The 22,105-nt window shown below is 45.7% G+C and overlaps 1 protein-coding gene across 23 annotated transcripts in view; it reads right to left on the reverse strand.

The window, feature by feature from the left end:
- Positions 1-22,105, reverse strand: part of Arhgef33 (Rho guanine nucleotide exchange factor 33) — a 127,831-nt gene that overhangs the window by 65,196 nt on the left and 40,530 nt on the right. For 16 of the 23 annotated variants that reach the window (XM_087554230.1, XM_087554229.1, XM_087554239.1 and 13 more), the window contains 6 exons: positions 21,808-21,972; positions 21,366-21,487; positions 19,683-19,843; positions 15,708-15,767; positions 13,175-13,399; positions 7,187-7,316 (listed from right to left, as the gene is read on the reverse strand). In XM_087554230.1, coding sequence (XP_087410356.1) covers positions 7,187-7,316; positions 13,175-13,399; positions 15,708-15,767; positions 19,683-19,843; positions 21,366-21,487; positions 21,808-21,972 — 863 coding nt within the window. The remainder of the gene's footprint in view (positions 1-7,186; positions 7,317-13,174; positions 13,400-15,707; positions 15,768-19,682; positions 19,844-21,365; positions 21,488-21,807; positions 21,973-22,105) is intronic. The other 7 variants (XM_087554231.1, NM_001432099.1, XM_087554245.1 and 4 more) reach the window with 1 other exon arrangement.

Raw genomic sequence — 22,105 nt, forward strand, 5'->3', positions numbered from 1 at the left:
AGGCCACTGTGGGAAGATGAAGCAAGAGTCCTGAGCGTTTGTTGTCAAGGGCTTGTGATGCCATGTCAGCCTTCTGTTGTTCATATTTCGTTCACCAGCATCTTGCAGTGATGAACTAACTACAAACTCGTGGTGGCGGTCACTGGCACCACCAGCACACGGGTAGCTTCTCTCCTTGGAATTCCTCTTTCCATCCAAGCCCTTCTAATCCTTAGAAACACTCAAGACACTTGAACAGTTCCTCACCACAGTCATTGAGATATGACTGTGGATATGTGGGTGTTTGTGTTTGGGTGGGAGGAGATATGGAATGGCTGTAAAGTCAAGTAAAATATGAGGAGCCAGAAGTAGCAGAAAAATGGGAGTTTCTTACGTAGATTCATAACTGATGAACCATGTATCAATCACCTCGTGGAATAAACACTTAAGGTAATGAATGATGCCCCGGACTCCAGACTCCCATTCATCAGGATTGTTCTTTCCCTCCCTTCATTCTGAATCAGCTCTTCTTCATTAATTAGTCCATCCCTCTTTCCTGTTATCTCCCAACAGAGGGAGTAAGGAGTATGAGCAGGTACATTGTGACATTAGGGCCAGCATGCTGGAAGCACAGTCACACACACACACACACACACACACACACACACACACACACACACACACACCTCGGTGCACACTCTCACAAAGTACCTGCTACGGGATCGCCTGAACAAGAGTTCTGTCCTTGTATCAGTGTCTAATGGCTCTTAGTACTCAGAGCCCTGCCACATCCATTTCCTGAGACTTAGGTGACGTCTGCCATCCGTGAGGACACGCAGTGCCTCACTTTAAATTCTGAGTTGACACAGACTGAAGGCCCCACAGACTACAGTCATTATCTGACTGCTGAGAACCGGTTTGAGACTTGCCACCACTGCCTAGTCTCCTTGTGAAAGACCCCAGCTTAGCAGCAGTAACGCCATTTTGCAAGGCTATATTTAAGATGACTGGTTCAGAGAAAGGTTAGAACACTGAGTACACAGCGGCTGCCAAACAAGATGTGTTTGGTTGAAGGCCTGGCAACAGGAGGACTGCCGTTGAGCACCTGACAATGAAAAAAAGCCCCAGGAGAGGTCCCACACCCTGGTGGGGGGCCGAGTCAGTCGTTATGTTCCAAGAAGGTAGCTAAAAAACTTGCCCCCGGGCTGAACCCTTGGGGGGCCGAGTCAGCCGTTATGTTTCTGGAAGGTAGCTAGGAAACTTGCCCCCGGGCTAAACCCTTGCCATATTAGAATCCACCAATTATATCCCTGTAACCATGCATCTGCTTCTGTATGCTTGCTTCTGCTCCCCAAAATCCTATAAAAGCCCATCCTTGGTTCTGTGGGGCGCGCCAGTCCTCCGAGTGACTGAAGCGCCCGCAGGTGCCTGTGCCTGTGTATCCCGACAATAAACCAAATCCTCTTGCTGATTGCATCCTGTGGTGTCTCGGTCTGGTCTTTGGAGTTAGAGGGTCTCCATCCCGAGGGAAAGTTCTCCCTGAGAGCTTTTCATTTGGTGCGTTGGCCGGGAAAGGAGATCCTCCACCCAGGGACCACCGACCACCCACTGGGAGGTAAGCCGGCCGGCGTCTGTCTGTCTGTCTGATTTTGTCTCGTTCTGCCTTATTCTGTCTGTTCTGTGAGCGCTCAGCCAAGTCTGTTCTGTGAGCGCTCAGCCAGGTCTGTTCTGTGAGCGCTCAGCCAGGTCTGTTCTGTGAGTGCTCAGCCAGGTTCTGTGAGCGCTCAGCCAGGTCTGTTCTGTGAGCGCTCAGCCAGGTTGTTTGGAATTTGGGCGGGACGAAGAAGGAGCTGACGAGCTCGGACTTCTCGCCCCGCAGCCCTGGAAGACGTTCCAAGGGTGTTAGGGGCCCGACTTTTCGGGGCCCAATCTGGGAGAGGAGAAAGATCCGGACTAACGGCACTCTGTCTGTATTTTTGGCTTTCAGAGGGCCCCGGACCTTTGCCACCTCCATCTGACTTTTTGCTTTCAGTTTGGTACCAAAGCCGTGCAGCACGCCTGTCTGTTGTTTGTTTGACTGTTGGTGTTGTTTGTTTTCTCTGTGTCCTAATCTTCCTTAGAACTAACATGGGACAGTCCCTAACAATGCCCCTAAGTCTCACTCTTGATCATTGGGAAGACGTCCACGACCGGGCACACAACCAGTCCGTCGAGGTTAAAAAAAAAAAAGGAAAAGGGCAGACTCTCTACACATCCGAGTGGCCCACTTTCGGAGCAGGATGGCCAGTGAATGACACATTTAATAAGATCATTATTTTACAGGTTAAAGATCGGGTCGTCCACGGACATCCTGACCAGGTTTCTTATATTATCACTTGAGAGAGTCTCGCCTTAAAACCCCCCTCCTGGGCGGAACCCTTCGTGGACCCAAATTGGCCTCCCCTCAACCCCCAGTCTGTCCCCTCGGCCCCGCCCGGTCCGCCGGCCACGTCTTCCTCTCTCTACCTTTGTGAAATCAGAGCCTTCTAAGAAACCTGTCCTCCCGGCAGACCCAAACTCCCCTCTCATAGATCTTCTCTCTGACAGGCCCGGCTAAAACGGAGGAGACAGAGCCGCCGGCCAGATCAGTTGCCGGGCCACAGTCTGATAAGGGTTTCTCCCCTGTCGCAGGGAGATTGCACAATAAGCGCGAGGTGATGCCAGATTCAACCTCCCAGGTTTTCCCACTTAGACAGGGAACCGGTGGCCAGACCCAATACTGGCCGTTTTAAACAACACAACCCTTCTTTCTCCAAAGATCCGGTGACACTCACCGACCTAATAGAATCTGTTTTACTTACCCACCAGCCTACTTGGGATGACTGCCAACAGCTCTTACAGGCCCTCTTAACCTCAGAAAAAAAACAAAGAGTGTTCCTAGAGGCCAGAAAGCATGTTCTGGGAGATGATGGGCGTCCCACCCAGCTGCCTGAGGACCAAACTGGGATTTTAATACAGCTGAAGGTAAGGGACACCTACGCCTTTATCGCCAGTTGCTTCTAGCGGGTCTCCGAGGGGCTATATGACGCCCTACTAATTTGGCTCAGGTAAAACAGGTATTACAGGAAGCAGGGGAAACTCCCTCCGCCTTTCTAGAGAGACTTAAGGAGGCCTACCATATGTACACTCCCTATGACCCAGATGACCCAGGACAAATGACGAGTGTCTCTATGTCCTTCATCTGGCAGGCTACTCCAGATATCAGGACTAAGTTACAGAGGTTAGAAAATTTACAGGGCTATACATTACAGGATTTACTTAAAGAAGCTAAAAAGATTTTTAATAAGAGAGAGATAAAAAAGAAACAAAGAATTGAGTCAAATCTTGGCCGCCGTAGTTCAGGGCCAAAAAAGGAAGGGAGATAGGGGGGAGCTCGAAAGGGGCTAAAGCTGGATAAAGATCAATGTGGCTATTACAAAGAGAAAGGGCACTGGGCCAGAGAGTGCCCCAAGAAGCCTGGCGGACCCCGAAAGCCTCGACCACGAACCTCCCTCTTGGCTCTAGATAAAGATTAGGGAGGTCATGGCCAGGACCCCCCCCTGAGCCCAGGGTAACGCTTAAAGTTGGGGGGCAGCCGGTTACTTTCCTGGTAGACACAGGAGCCCAGCATTCAGTCCTCACCCAAGCTTCAGGACAACTCAGCGACCGGACGGCCTGGGTACAAAGAGCTACTGGTGAGAAACAATACCGATGGACTACAGACCGCCGGGTTCAGCTGGCTACCGGTAAGGTGACCCATTCCTTCTTACATGTTCCGGACTGCCCGTACCCTCTGCTGGGCCGTGATCTGCTCACCAAACTAAAAGCACAAATTCATTTTGAGGAAGGAGGGGCCCAAATAACTGGCCCCCACGGAACTCCCCTTCAAGTTCTAACCCTATAAACCGGGACAGGACACTGGCTTGGGCAGAGACTGGTGGGATGGGGTTGGCGCTCCAACAGCCCCCCTTAATTACAACTCCAGTCTCCATAAAACAATACCCCCTGTCACATGAAGCTTATCAAGGTATAAGGCCTCACATTACGAGGCTTCTAGATCAAGGCATCCTAATCCCCTGCCGGTCGCCTTAGAATACGCCTCTTCTGCCTGTTAAGAAACCCGGCACTGGAGATTATAGGCCAGTACAAGACTTGAGAAAGGTCAACAAGAGGATAGAAGATATTCATCCGACTGTTCCAAACCCTTACAATTTGCTCAGTAACTGTTCATTGATGAGAAACGGGTATGCTAAAGGGTCCTAACACAAAGGTTGGGACCCTAGAAACGCCCTGTGGCCTACCTGTCTAAGAAATTGGACCCTGTGGCCTCCGGCTGGCCACCGTGCCTAAGGATGGTGGCTGCTATTGCTGTCCTGATCAAGGATGCTAGAAAATTGACTTTGGGACAGCCACTCGCCATCCTAGCACCCCACACAGTGGAGGCCTTGGTAAAGCAGCCCCCAGACCGCTGGCTCTCTAATTCCCACATGACCCACTACCAAGCCTTGTTACTGGATGCAGAACAGGTTCAGTTTGGACCCGTAGTCGCCCTCAATCCTGCCACCTTGCTTCCCCTACCAGAGGAGGCAGAACAGCATGACTGCCTACAAATCCTCACAGAAGTACATAGAACCAGGCCGGACCTATCGGACCAGCCTCTTCAGAATGCTGACCACACATGGTACACGGATGACAACAGCTTCTTGGCAGAGGGAGAGCGAAAGGCTGGAGCTGCGGTCACTACGGAGGACAAAGTGATTTGGGCGAAAGCCCTGCCTGCTGGTACCTCCGCACAACGGGCTGAACTCATCGCCTTGACTCAGGCGTTCAAGATGACAAAAGGTAAGAGGCTAAATATATATACAGACAGCCGTTATGCCTTTGCCACGGCACACATCCACGGGGAGATCTACCGGAGGCGGGAGCTGCTCACATCTAAGGGTAAAGATATTAAAAATAAGGCTAAAATTCTGGCCCTCTTAGAAGCCCTATTCTTGCCCAAAAGACTGAGTATTATACATTGTCCAGGACACCAGAAAGGGCACAACCCAGAGGCACGAAGAAACCGGCTGGCCGATGCCACGGCGCGAGAAGCGGCCATGAACAAACAAATCTTGCCCTTAAATAGCCCAGACCAACCCACGCCCCCACCAGTGGGACAAACTAGTTGGGTTTATGCCCATGAGGACATAGAGCTCCTAGAAAAAATGGGGGCCATCTACCACCCTCAACTAAAACAGTGGGTCTACAGTTATGCCAATAAAAATGACTTTTGAATTGATCTCCTTTTTACATAAATTAACCCATTTGGGGTTTAAGAAGATGAAAACCTTACTAGATCGGGAAGAGATAAATCTGTGTTTTTTTGAATCGGGACAAAGCGATACAAAAGGTGACTGAGAGTTACAAAGCGTGCGCTCAGGTTAACCCGAAAAGGACCATGATTAGACAAGGAGTTCGTCCTAGGGGACACCGTCCCGACATCCATTGAGAAATTGATTTTACTAAAATTAAACCAGATATATATGGATACAAGTATCTCCTAGTGTTTGTAGACACCTTCTCAGGATGGGTCAAAGCCTTCCCCACAAAACACGAGACTACAAAAATGGTCACCAAGAAGCTCCTCGAGAAAATCTTTCCCAGGTATGACATGCCTCAAGCGTTGGGGTCAGACAACGGGCCCGCTTTCGTCTCCCAAGTAAGTCAGTTGGTGGCCAAATTGCTGGGGATTGATTAAAAATTACATTGTGCCTATAGACCCCAGAGTTCAGGTCAGGTAAAACACATAAATAAAACAATTAAAGAGACTTTATCCAAACTAACGCTTACAACTGGCTCAAAGGATTGGGTGGCCCTCCTTCCCCTAGTTCTATATCGGGCCCGGAATACCCCGGGCCCCCATGGTCTAACTCCTTTTGAAATAATATATGGAGCACCACCCCCATTTGTCCATTTCTTTGATTCAAACATTGCTGATTTTGCTGACAGCCCTTCTCTGAGGGCCCATTTACAGGCCCTACAGATTGTACAGAGACGTCTGGAGACCTTTGGCCGCTGCTTACCAGGACAAGCTTGAACATCCGGTGGTGCCACACCCGTTCCAGATTAGAGACACCGTGTGGGTGCACAGACACAAGACCAAGAATCTCCAGCCACGGTGGAAAGGACCCTACACCGTCCTCCTGACTACCCCGACCGCCCTAAAGGTAGACGGAGTCTCGGCTTAGATCCACACACCACACGTCAAGACAGTCCGGTCTGAGGAATTGACTAATAACAACACTACACCCCAGACATGGAGAGTTCAGCGCACTCCAAACCCCTTAAAGTTAAAACTCCTACGTGGCTCCTCCTAGCCCTTTTGTGGCCTAGAGTCAGTGAGGGAATAAGCCCCCACCAGACAGAAATTTCTTGACCAAGTCGAGTGAAAGATTTCACTCAAAGTTAACAAAAAAAAAAATGGGGGAATGAAAGACCCCAGCTTAGCAGCAGTAACGCCATTTTGCAAGGCTATATTTAAGATGACTGGTTCAGAGAAAGGTTAGAACACTGAGTACACAGCGGCTGCCAAACAAGATGTGTTTGGTTGAAGGCCTGGCAACAGGAGGACTGCCGTTGAGCACCTGACAATGAAAAAAAGCCCCAGGAGAGGTCCCACACCCTGGTGGGGGGCCGAGTCAGTCGTTATGTTCCAAGAAGGTAGCTAAAAAACTTGCCCCCGGGCTGAACCCTTGGGGGGCCGAGTCAGCCGTTATGTTTCTGGAAGGTAGCTAGGAAACTTGCCCCCGGGCTAAACCCTTGCCATATTAGAATCCACCAATTATATCCCTGTAACCATGCATCTGCTTCTGTATGCTTGCTTCTGCTCCCCAAAATCCTATAAAAGCCCATCCTTGGTTCTGTGGGGCGCGCCAGTCCTCCGAGTGACTGAAGCACCCGCAGGTGCCTGTGCCTGTGTATCCCGACAATAAACCAAATCCTCTTGCTGATTACATCCTGTGGTGTCTCGGTCTGGTCTTTGGAGTTAGAGGGTCTCCATCCCGAGGGAAAGTTCTCCCTGAGAGCTTTTCACTTGCAAAGACTGTTTCTGGAACTCTCTAGGCTGCAGAATTACCAAAATGGCAGCAGTGGGTGACTTACCTTAGTCCTGTCAGTCTGGAAAGCAAAGGCAATGAGCGCACTGTACCTTCTCTCCTTGGGGTTCCTCTTTCCATCCGAGCCCTGGAATGTTGCCTTTATCTTCAGGATCAGAGAGATGTTGATGACGTATTTCCTTTCGGATTCCAGCAGCTCCAGAGCCACAGTCTGCCTTTTTGCTTTAAAACAAACCCAAGGCAATGTTTTGTTAAGCAACTCCCTCCTGGATGCTAAGCCAGGCAAGAAAGAGATAAAACCACATGGAAAAGCTCAATTGGCAGTGTGTCCGTCCCCAGCAGGAAGACCTAGGCTTCAGTCCCAGCACCAGAAAACCAGGCTTGGCCATGCAGTTATTATCGGAGAATTGAAGGCAGGAGGATCAGAAGTCCAAGGTCATCTTCAGCTACTTAACCAGTTCCAGGCCTACCTGGGCCCCTTGAGCCAAAAACGAAAAGAAAAAGAAGAAGTGAAGTGAGGAAGTGGTAGAAGTGAGGAGAGGAAGGAGGGAGGGAGAGAAAGAAGAAAGGAGAGAAGCAGGGCAAGCAGGCAGGAGTATTTAGAAAGAGGAAAAACAGATTAGAGGTACGAGATTCATCCAGTGAACCAAAGGACACAAAAGCATGTGTCTACAGAGAGAGACCCCACTAAGAAGCAGTAGAGGCTGAAGGACAGGAGACGGCCAGCCAGAGGCAATGAGGTAAGTCTGAACAAACTGTGAGAGCTTTCAGATCACACTTGCAGGCTGGGTGGCATCGCTGTGTGAGAAATGGGAGAAGCTGCATGAGGGAAGCCCTAGCCTGAGCTAACGATGAAGGCAGGGTGAGCTGAAGAAGAAGGCAGAGTCACCATCGCCTTCAGGGCCCAAAGTGTCAGCAGCCAGGTTCAAACACTCTTGGCAGGGGACAGGCACCCTGCCACCTGCCACTCTGAACTTCCCATGTCCGACCAGGACCCTAAGGCATTGGCATGAAGAGATCACTTTACGATATGTAAATTGTCTACCTAATTAGCATACCAATAATGAAGCTCACTACTGACAAGCTTGGATAATACAAAATTCCAGGTTATTTGGGGGACTTCCTTCAGTTCTTGTCTCCTTCCTTTGGGGTGCAATCTTAGACACATAAACAATTAAGGATACTGAGATATTTGAATAATATTGCACCATAGAAGACAGAAAAGAAATACACAAATGTATGTGAAAAGCCGTCTAGGAAAGGCGAAGTCATACACGTGAATTTCCTGGAGACAGCCCACTGCTCTGAGAGAGCAGGGTCCATAGAGACTTCATCCCAGGATTGTTTCTCGATGCCGATCTGACGATTCTATAGCCTAATAGTCTGTGGGCATCAGCACACACTATTGAGCAAACTCACAGATCAGCATGAAGATGAACTCTCATGTAATAATTCTGTGTAGACAAAATGATGATTTCATAGTTCCTGATTTATGTAACTCCTAAATGTATACAAGTAATCTCAAGCCCTCTGGAGGAGAAAAGCTGCAAACAGAGCTCTGTAAGTCTTCATGTGTCACTCGATGATTGCACTAGGAAAACAAATCAGGCTTGGAACAAATTTACAATGGAGGAAAACATTCCTTCTAGGTTAGCTGTGAGATCATTATCTGGTAACTAAAGGTGGTAAACTGGGAGCGGACAATTTATTGTAGGTGCAAGGACAGAAAATACAATCTTGACTAGTTTATACAAAACTTTAAAATCATAAGACACAAGGCAGATGATTTTTTTCTTGACAAAACTGTGCTAATTTGTGACATAAAGATTATAGCTTTAAACTTATAATGAACTTATGGAGTTAGTAACAGATAATAAATGTTTAGTCAAATATTAGTCTTCATGGAAAGACATATTAAACAATTCTGTTGTAACTCCTTAAGTCTTACTGATCTAAGACATAAATGATTGCCTTTAACTTACTCTGAATCTATTGGAATGTAGAAGTATTTAGAAAACCATGTAGTCAATTATCCTGCAGGTAGTTGTATGAGGTAACGTTTTAGAGGAACATTATCAACACTGAAGTAAAGCAACAGTGCAGCTCTCCAACTTCAGCCAGAGTGTTTTCCACGAGCCTCGGTTCTCTCTTTTCCCTGTTTCACCTCTCTTTCTTCCTTTTCTTGTCTCTCTGGTTCATGAAGAACTAACAAAGTCCAAGCCTCTGGCAAGGCCAGCAAGGGACCCTTGAGCCTTTTTTTTTCTTAATCCCCTGCTGCTAACAGCAGGAGTTGATTACTAGAAGCCAGCTGCTTTCCTCACAGAAGAGCAAAGAGTTGAAGAAGACAGAAGACTAGCCAAAGGTAAAGCAACTGTAGACCCTGATCTCTGACTCCATATCCCTTCACTGCCTTCCCCAGGGAAACCCTGAGATGCATGGCAAATCTTACAATTACTATTCTCGAAAAGCTGTGCAAAATATTCTAGCCATTTAAACATTACTGGGTGCTATTTTAGAAGAAGAAACTCCTTGACATTTTTTTTTCTTTTTTTTCGGAGCTGGGGACTGAACCCAGGGCCTTGTGCTCGCTAGGCAAGCGCTCTACCGCTGAGCTAAATCCCCAACCCCAACTCGTTGACATTTAAAAAGAAATAGAAAATTTTAAGAGTAGATCAAGCCAAAGACATCTCCCTTCACCCTCAGGAGAAGACAAGTGCAGAAGGGAAATATGCTTTGAAGAAAAATTGGCCCATGAAAAAATAAAACTAGGGGACCTAACATTAAATCAGAAGCTTCAAAGAAAAGGAAAACTATAGCTGAGATAATATTGAGAAATTAATAGTGGAGGGATGGGCACACGTATTCCAGGACATGTGTTACAGAAGGAGGGTCCTTTATTTTCTGCACAAATGATGGAAAAGATCACACATCATCTTTTTTTTTTTTTTTTTTTTTGGTTCTTTTTTTCGGAGCTGGGGACCGAACCCAGGGCCTTGCGCTTCCTAGGTAAGTGCTCTACCACTGAGCTAAATCCCCAGCCCCGATCACACATCATCTTAAGGACCACCACATCCTTGTGAAGTTGTAACACTTTGGGTTTAAAAAGAAGCCCCTAAAAGATACCAAATAGAGGCTCAGAGGGTAAAGGCACTTGCTGCTAAGCCTGAGGACCTGAGTTCCACCCCCAGGACATACAGAGATAGAAAGACATATATACTGGGTAACACTCAAAGAACTAAAGATGTGAGGAATGTTGGGCTTTCCAATAGCAACATTTGGAACTGAAAGACAGTGGAAGAACTGCTTCAAACTGATAAGAGAAAAATGCTTTTCTGTTAAACCAGGATGACGGCAGTGTAATGGGCCACAGGTGGAGCAAGGTGCCTGAGGTCTCTAAGCAAAATAAATAAAAGAATATAATGATAAAAATCGATATATATGATAGAGTTTTTGTTACATGGAGAAAAACAAAAATCCTGGGACTGCTTGCGAGCTGCCACGTGAAGCTCAAACCAAATTCTGGAAGAGCAGCCAGTGCCCTTAGCCACTGAGCCATCTCTCCAGCCCTGGATTATGGAATTTTAAAATACGATGGGAGCAGAAGAGAAGGCTCAGTGGTTGAGAGCACTGACTGCTCTTCCAGAGGTCCTGAGTTCAGTTCCCAGCAACCACATGGTGGCTCACAACCACCTGTAATGGGATCTGATGCCCTCTTCTGGTGTGTCTGAAGACAGCGACAGTGTACTAACACTCATAAGTAAATAAATGTTTTTAAAAATATGATGAGGGGTTGGGGATTTGGCTCAGTGGTAGAGCGCTTGCCTAGCAAGCGCAAGGCCCTGGGTTCGGTCCCCAGCTCCGGAAAAAAAAAATATGATGAAGATGTTCAGTGTGGTCAATAAAAAAGAATGAGCTACAGAGTAGATTACATGGGACGATGTAGAAGAATCTGGAAAACATGTAATGAGAGAGAGAGAGAGAGAGAGAGAGAGAGAGAGAGAGAGAGAGAGAGAGACTAGGCACAAGAGAACAGGTAAAGCATTATCCTATTTATGTGAAGTTCAAGAACAGATGGGACTTTACAGTAGTCACAGTGGTTCTTTACCTAGATGTTGGCTAACATGAAGCATGAGATAAATTCCCAGCACAGCAGAAATATATGTTGATCTTGACAGTGATCACAGCCAAAGCTCGGAAAAAAGTCGAGCTGAGAGAGAGTCGGTTCTTCTGGGTGTGGCTCTCAGGGGACTGACACTGCCCCAGTGGCTGGCCCCACATCCTGGAGCTTATGGGCAACACAAATTGGATTATTTTATAAAAACAACACAAAATAAGGACACAAAGTTAGCAGAGGGTAGAGAGTGAGGAGTTGAATCTGGGAGGAGTTGAGGGCTGTGATAAATATGATGAAAAGAAAGTATATACAATAAAGAATTAATTAAAAATTAGTTAATCCTTATACTCAGAAGCTAATACCTACAAAGCTGCTCAGCGATTATAGCCACACGGCCTCCATGCTCACACACTAGCCTACACTACTATAGCATACATACCTGTACATATACACTATACATACACGCATACATAGTAAAATGTTTTTAAGTTTAAATGTGAATTTTACTCTATGTAAATAAACTTTAAACAAAGTAGTATTTATAAAATAGCATAAAATATGAAGCAAGTTAGATGGTGTGAGTAAAAATGGCCCCAAGGCTCAAATCCTTGGTCCCCAGTTGATGGCACTGTTTAGGAAGGATTGGGTTATGGCCTTGTTGAAGAGATGTGCTACTGCAGGTGGACTTTGATGTTTCAAAGGATTCATATGATTCCAAGTGAGATTCTCTCTCTCTCTCTCTCTCTCTCTCTCTCTCTCTCTCTCTCTCTCTCTCTCTCTCTCTGCCTCATGGTTGTAGGTCAAAAAGAAAGCTATCAGCCATGCCTTTGCTCTAACAGCATGACTTCTATCCCTCTAAAGCCGGAAGCCAAAGTAAGCGATTTCTTTTATACGTTGCCTTAGTTGTGCTGTTCTATCACAGCACAACCAAAACGTTAAAACACAAGCAATAAGAAACAAGATAAGCTATCAAAAAGCTCAAGGAAGTGGCTAAGGTTTCTTGTTAATAATTTAAAAACTTTTAGTTCTATTTAATTACTACCTCAGTGTGGAGAATGCTGCTGTCATTCTCCATAGAAGGAAGGATGGAGAGAAAGGAAAGCAGAAAGGAAGGCAGGAGGCCTTTGCAGGGTTTAACATGTTGATGGCAGACTACTCATAAATGATTGGCTGACTAAATAGATATTCTCCAAGAACCTTAGCTTTTCGTTTGTTTGTTTCTGAAGCACTACAGTACAGAATGCCATAAACATCCACCATTGAGGTGGTGGTTCCACCAGAGTATGCGCCCCCTGCATCCCCCACCCCTGCTAAGTCCCTTCACCTCTGTAGGCTTTAGGGACTTCATCCTGAAAAGAATCAGTGGTGCCCTCACAGCTAATGACCACCTCCACAGGTATGAACACCCTCACAGGTATGACCACCCCACAGGTATGACCACTATCACAGGTATAACAACCCTCACAGGTATGACCACCCTCACAGGTATGACAACCTCACCGCTATGACCACCCCCACAGGTATGACCACCCTTACTGGTATGACCACCCCACAGGTATGACCACTATCACAGGTATAACGACCCTCACAGGTATGACCACCCTAACAGATCTAACCACCCCAACAGGTATGACCACCTCATAGGTATAACCACCCTCACAGGTATGACAAACCTCACAGTATGACAACCTCACAGGTATGACCACTCTCACAGGTATGACACTGTGGTTCTACATAAGTCCTCTGTCAAATCCTTGTAAAAGACTCATAAACACAACTCAGCTTTAACCAAATGTCTGACCCACTCAAATATAATAAAAATGTTTGTTACTTTAAAAAAAAAAAAAGAATCAGTGGTTCCACATGTCCACTTCATCTACACTGCCAGGGTTCTGGTCCTCCTGTTCCAGCCTCCTGCACATCTCTTTCTTTCATACTCCCACCCACATCCCCCCTCAGAACTTACCGGCTAAAGAGGTTTCACATAGAACATTTTCCAGAGAGCTGTGTCTACCCTGGCCCGAGTCCTTCAGCTTATCTGGGTGATCTTTTGTGACATATTCCTCGCCCCATTCTTTGCCGTCCTTAGGCTGTCTCCACAGGCCAGATGTGTGGTGGCCCTTGGACTGGATCTCAGCTGAGAGAGAAGGCTTAAGGTTTTCATCTGATTCTGGAGTTGTTGGGTTCACTCCTGAAAAACAATGCCTGCTAGACAAAAACTTTTTTAGAAAATTACAAAGCCAAAACCCTTTTATTCTTCTCTCACATCCCTCCCTCCAGTCCTCTCAGTTCTTCTCCTTGCCTCTCCTCTCTCCCAAATCCATTCCTCCTCCGTTTCCCTTCAAAAAAGGAGCAGGCCTCCCAAGGATGTCCACTGACATAGCTTAACAAGATATAATAAGACTAGGCACAAAACCTGTACCAGGGCTGGACGATATATCATGGCATCCCAGTAGGAGGGAAAGGGTCCCAAGCACAGGCAAAAGAGTCCCTCTCACATTGTTACGAGTCCCACATGAAGGCCAAGCTACACAACCACAGCATGTATGCAGAGGACCTAGCTCAGACCCATGCTGGCTCCCTGATTGTTTCTTCCACCTCTGTGAGCCCCTATGGGCCCTGCTTAGTTGATTCTGTGCATCATGTTTTGGTGTCCTTTACCCATTTGAACTTTCTTTTTGAAAAAGGAAATAGTGGGTTGGGGATTTAGCTCAGTGGTAGAGCGCTTGCCTAGCAAGCGCAAGGCCCTGGGTTCGGTCCCCAGCTCCGAAAAAAAAGAAAAGAAAAAAAAAAGGAAAAAGGAAATAGTATTTGTTACTAATTCTTAACTAATATACTGCTAGATGGGTACCTCATATCTAGAAGATTAAGTATGTGGAATAAGGGTTAAGAGTGTCCCAAAATGTAAGCAGTCACCTCTCTCCCTTTTTCTGGTCCATGTGTCCTCTAATTTGTCTTCATACATGGATTCCACAAAATAAGTAAGCTTTTGAAAATCCCAGCATGGTAGTACACGCCTGCAATTTCAGCATTTGGGAGGTGGAGGCAGGAAGATCAAGAGTTCGTTGGATATTATCACCCTTAGCTTCGGAAAACGTGCAAGGCCAGCGAAGCTACGTGAGACTGTGCCTCAATAGACTAGACTAGACTAGACTAGACTAGACTAGACTAGACTAGACTAGACTAGTCTGGACTGGACTGGACTGGACTGGACTGGACTAGACTAGACTAGACTAGACTAGACTAGACTAGACTAGACTAGAGTAGACAAGTTATACCAACACGTTAACCAAAAGTTAGAGCAGCACGCCTGACTCCCTGTATCTCCTTGCTTCCGGTCAGCATGGCAGGCACCTGCAGCAGTGTTAGGAGGAAGTACAGAAGGAGAGAGGGAAGAGCACTAGAGCCATCTTGGCGGTGACAGGGTGCTTGGTTTGTTATTTAGTCCCTTTATCCTAGGATGCTAAGTTAGGAGAAAAGGAGAGGAGAATGGAGGGAAGATTAAATAATGCCCAAATTCTGGAGAATCATCAATTACATAAGTTTTGGATTAAATATAAAGTATGTGAGGCAAGAAAAATGTGTGCCCCAGAGTATCTCACTGTGGGACCTCAGCAAATGCTAGCTTTATTAGTAAATGGGATGAGAAAGAAATAAGAATGCTGGTTTATTCTTCTTAAAATTTACTGGCTCTCCTCTCTCCTCGATTTAAATGAGCCTCGGGGCCAGCATGTGGGTAGGAAGGGAAGTGAGGAAGATGATTACTCTCATCTGGTTTTAGGATTTGAATAGGAAGTGTCCTCTTCGGAAAGGTCCGGCATGGAGGGCACGGTCCTCGATGCGAGCAGCAGTAAGACTGAGGCCTTAGGGAAGTGGCTGGATACCGAGGGCTCTACCTCTCTGGGAGATCAATCCAACAATGGATTCCACTTTCAAATCATTCCATTTGGAGGTGATAAAACTATGAAAGGTAGGGCATATTTGGGAGAAATTGGGCACTGGGGATATGTCTTGATGTGTGCCTTGTCCCCAGTCCCTTCCTATTATTCGCTCTGCTTCCTGGGTGCCATGAAGTAAGAACCTTATACCACAGGCTGCAGTGTCTGCTCGTGTCTGCAGCAGTGAAGCAAGCTGACCTTGGATCAAAACCTTTGAAACCAGGAACTAAAATAAACTTCTCCTTTAAGTGGTTTTTTTCAGGTATTTGTCAGAGTGAAGAAAGGGATTAACATGTCTGAGTCCTTTCCTGTTTGGCTCGGGCCTGGCAGTGAAGGTACCTGGACAGTTTAATTGGGGCAGCAGGCAGTGTTTGCCTTGCAAGCCCAATAACCTGAGGAGAGAACCAACTTCACACAGATCTCCAGCCCGGTGCAGTATCATGTGCTCGAGCACGAACACACACATACACACACACACACACACACACACACACACAGGCGCACGCACGCACACACACACACGCACAACAATAAAAACTTAAACCAAGAGGAGCCACTTACCAGGACCCATCATCCCCTTCACATTGCCATCTCCTACATGAACAGATCTTGACTCTTGGGCTGCAGAGAAAAGAAAACTTAATTCAGCAGCCATTCTACCAACATGAATTAAGCACCTTCTATGACCCAAGAAAAGGACAGACTCACAGATTTTATGGTTTCATCATAGATGAGAGAGACAGAGAGAAGTTGATGCAGGATAGTGGGGCCAAAGCTAGTTTCTCAACTGTTAAAGATGCCCATAAGCCAGGTTGGAGAGATGGCTCAGTGGTTATAAGCACTGACTGCTCTTCCAGAGGTCCTGAGTTCAATTCCCAGCAACCACATGGTGACTCACAACCATCTGTCATGGGATCTGATGCCCTCTTCTGGTGTGTCTGGGGTGTATTCATATACATAAAATAAATAAATCTTTTTTAAATGCCCACAAGTGGCATCCATTCAAACAACAAAAATTCCTATAGGTTTGATCCAGCACAGAAAGGTGTTAGCTCTCAGATATTCAGAACAAGAATAAGTAGGCCTTAAGAAGGATAATTATGCAAATGTGTAGTTTTAATTCTGGGTCTTCAATTCTATTCTATTGATCAACCCATCTGTCTCTATACCAATATCATGCAGTTTTTTTGTTTGTTTGTTTTGTTTTGTTTTGTTTGGTTTGGTTCTTTTTTTCGGAGCTGGGGACCGAACCCAGGGCCTTGCACTTCCTAGGCAAGCGCTCTGCCACTGAGCCAAATCCCCAACCCCTATCATGCAGTTTTTATCACTATTGCCCTGTAGTAGAGCTTGAGGTCAGGGATGGTGATTTCCCCCAGTCGTTCTTTTATTGCTAAGAATTGTTTTCGCTATTCTGGGTTTTTTGCCTTTCTGGATGAATTTGAGAATTGCTCTTTCCATGTCTTTGAAGAATTGTGTTGGGATTTTGATGGGAATTGCATTGAATCTGTAGATTGCCTTTGGTAGGATGGTTATTTTTACTATGTTAATTCTGCTAATCCATAAGCATGCAAGATCTCTCCATTTTCTGAGATTTCAACTTCTTTCTTGAGAGACTTGAAGTTATTGTCATCAGATCTTTCACTTGTTTGGTGAGAGTTACCCCAAGATTTTTATATCATCTGTGGCTATTGGGAAGGGAGTTGTTTCCCTAATTTCTTTCTCAGCCTGTTTATCATTTGTATAAAAAAAGGCTACTGATTTATTTCAGTTAATTTTATATCTGGCCACTTTGCTGAGTTTTGATTTTGCTGGGTTACAGGGGTTTGTGACAACTGACCACAGGATGGGGAGTCCCTACATGGGGCTAGCCATGGAGGCGGTGAGACAGCCGAGGCCAGAGAGTAGCCAGCGCTCTCTGGTGGGATGGTGCAGCCTTTTTATTATTTAATGCAAGAATCTCCCGCTTCTGACCCCCATATACATCAAGCACACGTGGTACACATACATACGTGTCAGCAAAATGTTAATACACATAAAATTAATAAACCTGAGTGTTACCTCATTTCTTCAATTATAAGGTATGTGAATGAAGCTTCACAACAGAAGACCTACATAAGGAGGCTATTTTTTAAGATGGAGGGTAGGAGAGACAGCTCTGAGGTTAAGAGTATGCACTACTGTTGCAGAGGACCTGAGTTCAATTCCCAGCACTCATGCTGGGTGTGTTATCACTGCCTGTAACTCCAGACCCAGGGAGAGCTAATGTCTCTACTGCGCATTCACAGACAGACCCAGGCAGACAAGTACATGCGATTTTAAATAATTAAAAGCAAAACTTTTTTAAAAAAGAAAAAAATGAAAGGGGGTCAGCCATTGTGGTAAACAGCATCCAAGATGGCTCTGCAGTTTTCCCATCCCAAGGCTTTCTTATCCTGTGACTGCTCCTGTGAGCGATGCTGGGCTTCGTGATTATCTTCTGAGGAACAGAACACGCGGGAAGGACAAGATGCTTCGCCAACGAGTAGGTTATGCAAAGCTGCAGCTTTTGTTCTGAGCATCCTGTCAGACCACGTACCCCGGGGTAAGCAGGTGCCATGTGGGGAAAGCCCGCATCACAGGGACCGCAATGCCTGGGGAAAAATGCCCTCTGTGTACAGCCGTCACATGGCACAACAGGTTTGGCAGTACCTCGGTGGCAACCTACCTCAGGAGGGACCTCAAGTGAGTGGTACTCAGGTTAACCGTGGCTCAGAGAAACCTGGGTAATGACTGTTTGCTGCTTGGAGCTACTGAATTTGAGGTAACAGACAAGAGTCACACCATTGTGTCATTAAAAAGGGCTAAACCAACAGTTTTGAAGGTTTGATCCTTTAATTCTGACTTCTAATATGAAGTATATGCATGATGTTGTAGTAAAGGCAACATCTCAAATTTTGTACAGAGCGTGGTAGAACAAACTATGACTATGTCCCTAGCACAAGGAAGGAAGGAGGGAAGGAAGAAGGAAGGAAGGAGAGGTTGCCAGTGAGCAGATCATTTCAATCCAGCCGGTGAGACAACCCAAGAGAGAAAGCTGCTTGCTGTAAAAGGCTGACAACTTGACTTTGATCTGAAATTCATGATGGAAAGAGAGAACCCATAGTTAAAAGTGGCCAACCTCCATACCTGAGCTGTGGTACACACTCACTTGAAGTCATACACACACAACCATACACACACACCCATACATACTAACAATAGTAAGTAAAACATTTTCAATAAGCACATGCATGTGGGCACTGCAATCATCTGGGTTAGCTGTTTTCAGTGGATTAAAAATAAACCCATGGACGAATTCCAGCCTAAGAGGGCTGCCATCCATTGTGTGCACACTGTGTTACAGATGTGCTTTGTAAATCTAGTTTTTAAGGGTCTATCTAGTGACTGCACACGGCTGCCCCAGACCTGGGACTGATCTGACCTAGTCTACCCTGAGCCCATCTTGGGCTCTTGGCCTTCGTGGCCATCTTGATCCATCTTGCTCCTCACGCTGTACAGCCCACCAACGGAGCCTCCTCCCAGAGGGATCAAGCCACTGTCCACAGACTGCACTTACAGCTGCTGGAAGACGTGCTCATACGTACAAGCAAATGGCTGATAGCCGAGTGAGTCTGCACTCAGAAGTTCACCGGGTGAAAGCCACTCGCCTTAGCACTTTACATTTGGTTACTCGTAACACGCTTACTGTCTGGGAATCAGTAAAACACATTGTTCCTGAGCCCTCAGGATACAAAATCAGCAGCCCTGCCATTGAGCTGTTGACACCTGGTTGAAAATCATTTAGACTACCTTTTCAGGACTTCCTATACACGACTAAAACAAGGGGAAAGAGGAGGAAAGGGAGAGAGGGAAAGAGGGAGGGGGAAGGGGAGAGAGAGAGTGAAAGAGAAAGAGATTCAAACGTTGGTGATTTCTACATTAATTTTTCTGTACATAGGTACTTTGTTAGACACTCTCAAGAATATAATGATGTAGCAAATTTTGACTTGTTTTATTTTTTCTTGATTGGAACACAGGTCCAGAATCACAATCCTTGAACAGCAGCTCCTTTGGTACCGCCAACACTCCATCTTGCCACATCTGTACACTCAGGAGCTCACAGACAGCACCAGCCTGGCTCTCAGAGAAACATGGGGCCCTAGTTACAGTACCAGTAGATAACTATTTAGAATGACGCTTTTGAAAATCCAGTTCTCTTATAGTTGGTATAATACTGGCTGCACTAAATTATTTTTAATCTAATTGACACTTAGAAGCAATGTCAAAATTAGTATTTTCCACAAAGAGAAAACATTAAAGCAGGGCAGTCATTCAGGAACCCTGAGGTCATCTACTGCCTTCTATAGCCTAGATACTAGCAAAGTTCTGGGCAATATAGCAATATTGTATTTTCTTCTGATGAGGAAGGAGAGTGTGAGTTCATTCGCACTTTTACTCAAGCCCTAGGAATCAGGAAGAAAGATGTGTGGTTAATCCCCCAAGGTTTATGAGCTGTACCTTTTTCATAAGTCTGAGAAGGCAACATGTTGGTGAAGTCTTCACTGGGGAGACCAGACTCTGGGACATTGATGGAGCGGAAGGGGCTTCCTTGCGCAGGCGCAGACGCAGGCGCAGATGCAGGTCCGGCCTGTGCACCATGTTCTTCCTTTTGTGCTTTCCTAGCAAAGGAGACAACAGAAAGGAATTTGGTTCTTAATCTGATAGATTAGGAAAGGCTCAATTCAAATAATACCAGAGAAATGAATTTTCAGTTTGAGCTGTATAAATTTTCCTTTTTTTTTTTTTTTTAATGTGCAGCCAAGGCACACATGGGTTAAACTATATGGTTGTTTTTTTTTTTTAATGAATTATTGATGGGTAAAGCCAAACAGTTTGTATGATTCAATTTAACTCACCAACTTTAAGTATTATAAATTGCATCCATTTGTGACGTTTTCATTCTTATTTTCTATTACTGGCTTCCCTGTCACTAGAATGTTTGATTTTGTTTTAATTTTCAGTTGGATCTCACTATGGAGCCCTGGCTAGCCTGGGGCTTGTAGTGTAGACCCTGCCCAGTAGAGCCTCCTGCCTCTGCGATTGCTAGGTTTAAAGGCATGGCCACCACGCCTAGCTCTTATCAGGCTCTTTAAAGTTTGCAGTGTTGAGTATTTACTTGGGATGACTTACATTTCCTTAACATCTCCATCGCAAAGTACCAGGAAGCAATAGCATTTCACCCGGAAAAACGTATCCATAACTGTTTCCAGGCTCGAGTAACTATGATTCCCATGACATACCGCGAAGACTGCAACTATTTACTGGTGAAAATTAACTTGTTTCTATGTTTGAGGCGCTGACTAATTTTTTGTTCAGCTACCCAAGTTAAATAATAGTGACACTGGAGAAGCTGTGACACTGGTGTCTCATGGTCTTAAAACAACAATCACTCTCTGGTTATCAATTTATAAGTCTTTACATCTAAAATCAAACCAGGGACACATCGAATATCATTTTAATTTCATTTCATATTGTGTTAAATATATTTTCTCATGGAGTACTACCATCCGTTTTTATACTATCCACTTTCCCATTTGCATATGAGTTTGTATGTTTGCTTGTATGTGGACACATATATGTAGACATGTGCTCATGCGTGTGGAGGCCTGGAGGTGAGGTTGTATATCCTCCATTACCCTTCACCTGCTGACACTGAGGCAGAGTCTTTCAATCAAACCCAGAGCTCACCGATATGACCAGCTCACTAGCTAGCTTACATCAGGACATTTGTGTGTTCTAAGATCCGAGCTTTTATGGATTCGTGGTGTTTTGGGTTTTTGTTTTGTTGTTGTTTGTATGCACGTGTGCATGGGTGTGCACACGCATTTGCCTACAGAGGCAAGAAGAGGGTGCTGGATTCCCTGGAGTTGGAGTTCCAGGCATCTGTAAACCACCTGATGTGGTTCTGGGAACTGAACTCTGGTCCTCTGCAAGAGCAGCCAGTATTCTTGACCATTAAGCCATCCCTCCAGCCCAGGTATTAACCAGGAACATTCGGCTTCCTCCCTCCCAGCACAGGCTGGTCTATGCTGCTCAGAAGCACACTCCTTATGTGCTGATAGCTGGGAGTTTTCTCAGCGCTTCTGTGGTAGAGCCATGGCTTAAGGGTTTGCCCCGAGTGGATATGCTTAAGATACTCACTTGGCTTTAACCTTTCGAGATTCTCTTCTCTTCTCCTGCTGAAGCTGTTCGATTTTCTGCTGCATCTCCTCTTGTTTGGAAGTGATGGCCTGAATCATGGACATCGCATTGCTCAGCTCTTCCTACAAGGCAATAATTGCAACCTTTTACACTGGTGCATGGGTAAAAGAACATGGCAGTCAGTCTCCCATATGCCTTTGCCTAGTTGTGTACTTTTGAGTGAGTGGGCAATGAGAGGTGAAGTATGCTCTCTCAGTGGTCTCTAATTTCAACACAGAGCTCTGAAACTGCTAACCATGAGGTAGCTATTGTTCCATGGTGACTAACAAATGACTCAGAGGAAACGTTCTTATCCTTGATGCTATAAGAAAAGGCAAACTTCCTGCTTCCGGTACTGGGACCAGCATACTCTTTTCCTCAGGGAAATAAAAGAGGCTCCCACCTTGAAGTAGTTTAAGGAATTCTTCATCTCGGTGACTTTCTCTTCCATGGAACATCTGCAGCTCTTGACCTTCTCTTCCAAAGCATATTCTCCATGTTGGATCCGTGTCAGTTCCTGCATTGCTTCTGTGAAGCCAGTTTTCAGTTCCGAGGCCAGGGCCTGCAGCTAAATAATTTGGGAAGAGTGAACTAGGCTTGCTGTAAGTTTTTATAAGTGTCCCCTTGACCTCTTTCATTTGTTTACCCAAATCTGGATCTTTTAGGTGACTCTGCCCCTATTCATCCTATAGGTCACCTAT

Source organism: Rattus norvegicus, chromosome 6, assembly GCF_021556685.1.
Source record: "Rattus norvegicus strain SHRSP/BbbUtx chromosome 6, alternate assembly SHRSP_T2T, whole genome shotgun sequence".
Taxonomy (NCBI): Eukaryota; Metazoa; Chordata; class Mammalia; order Rodentia; family Muridae; genus Rattus; species Rattus norvegicus.